The sequence below is a fragment of the Archocentrus centrarchus genome, chromosome 4 (genome assembly GCF_007364275.1).
Source record: "Archocentrus centrarchus isolate MPI-CPG fArcCen1 chromosome 4, fArcCen1, whole genome shotgun sequence".
Lineage (NCBI taxonomy): Eukaryota > Metazoa > Chordata > Actinopteri > Cichliformes > Cichlidae > Archocentrus > Archocentrus centrarchus.
In genome coordinates, this window is record NC_044349.1 from 34857654 (window position 1) to 34864210 (window position 6557).

General features: G+C 38.8%; 1 protein-coding gene across 4 annotated transcripts in view; it reads left to right on the forward strand.

Moving 5' to 3' along the window:
* cdc14ab (cell division cycle 14Ab) overlaps positions 1 to 2560 on the forward strand; it is a 35899-nt gene extending 33339 nt beyond the window's left edge. For all 4 annotated transcript variants that reach the window (XM_030727249.1, XM_030727251.1, XM_030727252.1 and 1 more), the window contains one exon: positions 2301 to 2560. In XM_030727249.1, coding sequence (XP_030583109.1) covers positions 2301 to 2330 — 30 coding nt within the window. In that variant the 3' untranslated portion in view covers positions 2331 to 2560. The remainder of the gene's footprint in view (positions 1 to 2300) is intronic.
* The last annotated feature ends 3997 nt before the right edge of the window (positions 2561 to 6557 follow it).

Below are 6557 nucleotides of genomic sequence, written 5' to 3' on the forward strand. Positions count from 1 at the left end.
GGTTTATTTTTTATTATTTTTTTTTTTGGGAGGGGGGCTTAGTGCCTACCTTTTAAAAGGTAAGCAAAAAACAAACAAATGAAACAAACAAAAATAAATAAATTCCAGCATAACTTTGTAAATGGAATAAAACTCATGCTTTCATATGACTTTTTTAGTATCGCCTTAAAACTGCTGAATCTCTGGTGGTGGTTTTAAAGATGTTGATTAATGTGAGGTAAGAATCAGTGGATTTCTGTGGTGTTTCTCTCCTGCATGATTATCAATCATGTTAACATCACTAGTTCACACTAACATGAAGCTGCTGCTGAGCTGAGGAACCTGCACAGATCTTCAACAGCAGGAAAGCAACGGAACAAATTTAAATATTACTTACTGCCACTAAATTCTGAATATACTGCAGGTGTTGCCTGTAATTAAAGACACTATATATACATCTGTGAACATGCATAAAAACATTACCATAAAAAGTTATTATTATATTATTTTTCTGTCCTCATTGAAAAATCCAGAATCAGGGACGATTGAAATGATTTCAAATGTTTTAATGTCATGTCAAACACACAGACTAATCACTCACATTTGAAAGAAGTGAGCAATAGTGACGTGTCCTTCTGTGTCGAGGCTTTGAAGTGTGTGTCGAGTTATGAAGGGAGATTTTTGTGAAGCTAAAATTATTGAGACTTGTGTTGATGACGTGGTGATGTCAGAAGCCTCGCGAGCCGGCCGTACCACGTGACTGATTCACGAAACAGTTTGCAGATTTGGTGTGCGATTTGAAATGTAAGGTGCAGTGAAGTCTGGCTGGAAAATGTCCGTCAGCAAACGGAGGTGTAACCTTATGAGGTGTGATCACAAACTTCCAAGGATCTGCACATAAAAATCAAAACCTTGCAACAGAGCAATGTTCTGTTGGGACCAATTGGCCAAATGTGCATTTTTACCAAAGGTTCACCAAAACTGTTGGGGAGAAAAAAGCGCTGAACACCATCAGCAACACTGTTACCTCAGAGAATGATGGAACCACTCATTTTAAAATTTAATGGAGAAATTTTACAGGTCAGCAGTGTATTAGCTGAAGCTCAGAAGAGTAGCTCATGCATGGAAAATGGTAAATAGACTGGTTCTTACAGAGCTTTTCTACTTGAGCACTCAGTGCTTTATACAAAATGCCTCATTCAACCATTCACACCCATTCATACAAGCACTTCCTGAACGCTTTTTATATAACATTCACTCACCGATGAATGCATCAGTGAGCAACTGATTGGGCAAAATATTGAATCCCAAATTCCGTATTTTGCCCAAGGATACTTTGGCATGCAGACTGGATTGAACTACCAGCCCTCCTATTAGTAGGTGGCGTCCTGAGCTACAGCTGTGCCTAGACAATATTCTATGTCAGCATGTTAGGGAAATCAAGAATTGTTGAAACAGCAAAAATGTATGTTTTGGAGTAGCAGCAAGTCAGACTGCTGACCTAAAACTTGTTGAGTCCTGAAAAAGCTTTGTAATCAAGACATCCCAGAAATATTGATGAACTGAAACAGTTGTAGGAAGTAGTAGGAAATGGCCCTGAATTCCTCCTCATGATTGTGTGAGCGCCGTAAAAGGCTACAGGAAGCATCTGATGGAGATGCTAACAAGGATCGTATAAATTACTAAATTTGAGAGTTCACCTTGTTTTGCCAGCTTGCACTGTGTGTGAAACTCATTTTATGAGTGATTCCAGAGCGCCACGTGTCAGGCTGTGACCTTCTACAGCCCTGTTCAAACAGGTCATAAAACTGCTGCTTTGGTAAGCTACTGAAGTGAGACATGCAGAGAACACTGCAAGAAGAGCAGATAAAAGAAGTTGAAGATATCGAAAAATCCTACCAATTTCTGGACAAAGCTGGAAATCCTGATCTGCATGTTTCTGAAGTGTCATTCATAGTGTGCATCACAGGCACTGGTGTGATGAAGGTTAGGGAGGAAGATAACTTTCCAACTCCACAGTGGAGAACCACAAAGCTGGGTCTTTTCATGCATTCATCATTAGAATTTTAGGAAGAAATCTCTTTGCGCAGACTTCCAAGGTGGACATGATGTCTGGATCAATAGTCACGTGTGGGGCGCACGTTTTAGATAACCTCTGGTTGCTATAGTTGATTCCATGATTGTCTGGCACAGAAAGAGCAGCTCATTTGGAATTTCCTCTTCCCAGTCTTCCTCCCACAGGACTCTGTTAAACCCCTCATAGGAAATGCAGTGAACACATTTGTCCCAAAGTTAAACACACTTTTTGTTTTGTCTTTCAGTCTCTTCAGTCCGAGTACATCCAGTACTAAAACTACATGTCCGCCCTGAAGATGGTGTTTTTTTTGTTTTTTTGTTTCGCTCCTGCGTTGGATGTTCAGAGGGAAGCTTTGGAGTTCATCTCTGTCAGGACTGAATCTCCTGTGAGGTGACAGCTGCTGACTGTTTATACCACATGTAAATGAGTTGTCTGTAAATATGTAGTCTGCACATAAGCTCGGCTGAAGATATATTTACATGAAAATACATTTTATATTTCTTATTTGTGACAGATGTATTTTTGTTTTAATGATATTGATCATTGGAGTTTTTGGCAAACTGAAGGATCAGCTGATGACAGTTTGCTCTGTCATCATGGTTACAGTATTTACGTCCGGTTTCTGATTGTTAACCAGCATATTGTTTGGTTGATGTGACGATCAGCCCTCTTTTTTTTAATTTAATCTACAGGAATAACAATATTAATAACAAATAAATAAGGGACCCAAAAACGGAATGTCATCAACTAAGCTCAGGGTATTAAAGTGTGTATGGATGTGTGTGTGTGTTGTCATTCACTGTACCTTAAAGAAACATTTACAGTTTTTTAATGTCATGAAAGCAAAAAAACAACAAAATGCAGTCTCACGTCTGAATCTTAGACTGAATTTAAAAGATTGTTAGTACAGCACCACTTCCACTTCAGTGCAGTTCAGAACAGTAAGAAGTAATAATGTAATATCAGCAACTTTGTCACCATAGATTGCTTTTGCTTTTTAGCTTGGCTCAGAGGACTGGGCAGGATAAGCAGAATAGCAGAATAAGCTGTTTGGCATTGGCAGAGAAGATTAATGAAGTTTTTCGTGGGTGCAGCCCAGATACTCAACTCTGCTGCTCAACCACAGGCGCATTTTCCTCACAAATGTGGCTCCATTTAAGGAGAAATAAACAGGCTTCCCAACAGTATAAGATTTATTGCCATTGTTGGCAATAAATAGTTATTGCATTGTTACAACAAAGAAATAATCCACCAAACATTCAAAGATTATTCAAAGTTTATCAGCGCAGGAACTTTCCCTGGGAAAGAAACCTTTCTGTTCCTGTGCTTCCATGAAGGAACAAGGGTCTGGATTAGAAGATGGTTTTACCCTGCAAAGGTCCCTGGAACTTACAGAATTTTTTTATTTGAACCTGCAAAACCCCCAGTTTGAAAATAAAATGTACCATTTCCAGAAAAATATTAGCTCATTTTAAATTTGATGGCAGCACAACATCTCAGAAAAGTTGAGAGAGGCCCATGTTTACCACTGTTTAGCATCCTGCCTTCTTTTAACAACAGCCTGTGAATGTCTGAGGTCTCCTGAGAGCAGTTGTTGGACCTTTGGGAGAGGAATGCTGTCCCAGTCTCAGACTTATAGGATTCTATCTGCTCAGCAGTGCAAAACATTGCATTCTGTTTTATTTACACAGTATTCTGTCTTTTTGGGGATTGAAGTTTTATATAGATTACTGGCTTAAAACCACGGAGACTAGAGTGAGAAGATGAATCGACTGAGACTGCTTCATTTTTCACGGCAGCTGATTAATGTGCTTAAACTTCCTGGTGCGTTCAGCCTGCTGTGTAACTGTGCTGGATAAAGGTTCACCCCCGGGAAGGTCCCCGTATAAAGTTCCTGAAGCTTTATGCTGTGAGATAACTGCTGAATGTCCTTCATGACATCATCACAGTGTTTTCATTCTGTGTGTAAGAAATGAGTTTGTCATTCGTGACAGAGACTCCAGAGTCTCTGAGACGCTCAGGACCAATAAAATACAAGCTTCAGCAACCAAAACAGGAGACCTCACTATTTTCAAGAGCCTTTTGATGTTTATTTCCCTCAGTCACATCATCATTTAACTAAACACACCCAAAGTGCCTTAAATGTCTCACATCTCAGAATTAATCATTTGGCTAAAAATCACATTGTGGTTAATACGTTTATTAGACCAGTTGTCATAAAAACAAGAACACAAAGATTTTAGAAATCTGCCAGAAATGTGTTTAAAACTAAAAATGACTGAATTTGCTGATTTTGGAGCTGGCACGCAGAAATCAATTTATACACACTTTAACATGAAATTCAAATGTTCTGTTCAGGAATGCAAGTAAATAAGTGTAATTTGGCATCTTAGTCACAAAATAATAATGTGATTTACAGGTTTTTCTGCTTTTTTTTTTGTTTGTTTAAAGAATAAATTTGAAAATTCATGGATAACAATGATATTTTAGCATAAACAATATTCTGAATAAAGAGCTTGCACATACTGTTAGATTAACCATTACAGAAACATAAATATTAAATTTGGTAATTAGCAGCACTGTTAATTTAGGGAAGCTGTGGCATAAACCTTGTATTGGGTGGTGGTCTAACACATTTGTTAAGCACTGTATTTGTCAGCATTGCAAAGAAGCAGAAGGTTTTTGCACTTATTGCTGTCATGAAGATGTTTAAATGAAGCTGAATTGTGGTTCTACTGATGGAAGTCCTGATTTGTATTTAATGTCTTACTGAAGAATTTTACTGAGGGAAAAGTTAAAAAATATATTGGAGTTTTTTTTTCTTTTAGCACACAGCACAATTTCTGTCTGAGCAATAACAAAATAAAATAATTATTCTTCTGACTCTGAGTTTCTTTGTTTTTGATATGTGTTAACTGCACTGGTGTGGTGTTATAAAGATCAAGTGGATGCACAAAGTCCGGGTCAAAACCCGTAGTATATGAGCTCATTGCAACCCTGAAGTTTTGAAGGCATCTCCCAGTGGAAGTACATGCCAAGTTCAAACTTGGCTTTCAGTTCAGGTACAAAAAAGTGAGACTGCGGTGCTCTCACACATGCTCTGACACGAGTCCAAGTCTAAAACACAAACCTGAGGCGAAGCAAAGCAAGTCCTCATCAAAGTCAACAGCCATGAATCTGAATTCAAAAAGCTCTAAATTCTCATTTTTCACTAAAACGTTTAAGAAGACAAGATAAAATACAAAAGTCAGAAATGCTCACACTGAGATGTTTGAGTGCAAAATGCAGACCAGCCAACAGAAGAAGAAGCTTCTTGGGAGTTGTGAGATCCAGACAAGTCTCGAGTCAATGACAACACGAAGTTGCCCAACTCCAAAACAAGGCTGGGATGATAGTACTACAGTCCGGAAATCAACCAAATGGAAAAATGATTCTGCTGAGAGATATGAAACAAGAAGGAAAAACACCTGAAGATTCAGTAAATCAGACATCAAATTATTAAGAGCCTGATGAACAAAACAAGCTGTCCAGACCTTCTGAGTTGATCAGTGAAAGTCGTGATTGGTTTGAATCCTCATCAAAGTGATCAATACAAAGTCACAGAGGCTGTAAACCACTCAGCCCTTTATCACAGTCTCCAAATGAGTCAGGCAGAGGCCCCACAGTGAAACACTCCTGATAGAACCCCCGTCACATGACAAGGTCCAGCATGTTGGTTGCTGTTTCATCACAGTTCACTGACAGGAGAAACAATTCCAGTTTCCAAATATCTAAGAGCAAAAGCAACGTGACAGGAATTCATTTTCACTTTTTATTCCCAGGAAACTACTGGGTGATATGCCCTGACCCAGGAGAGTCAGGGCCACCAGCAAAGGGTGAACACTCGTACTTCCACGGCTGCTCTCCAAATTGTCCAGTTGCATAACTGGTTCAGTGCAAGAAACAAAACAGAAACCATGCTTTACTGCAAGTTGTTCCTCAGTTCTGGGAATCAGTCCTGGGAATTTCCCTAACAGGACACGCAGTCCTTGCTGGGATCCATGAAAAATGATCGCTTTTCCTTTTCATTGTAATAACTGCCCGTAACGTTTTGGCTGTTATGTTCAATTTAATGCCATTTAACAAGAAACAAAAACAAAACAAAACAAAACAAAACAACAACCCATGATTCATAGCAATAGAAAGTGAAGACATATTAATACAGTTAAAATATAAAGCTGACCAAAAATATCTCAAAAGAGATGACACAACCTCCCAGATGATTTAAATCATCAGTTTTTCATTAATTACTTTGACCTTCACTCCGGGAGGGCCAGAGGGGAAAAGAAAGAAAGGATGAGGAAGAAATAAAGACAAGGAGAAGGAAAAAGTCAGAGAATGGGGAAAAGGGGAGTAAAGGAAAAATAGGGTGGACATGTGGGAGGGAAGAAAGGTGTGAGAAAGTAAATTAATTCTTCCAAACCAAAGGTAAGGAAGGATGAGGAAAGAGCTGGATTAAAGG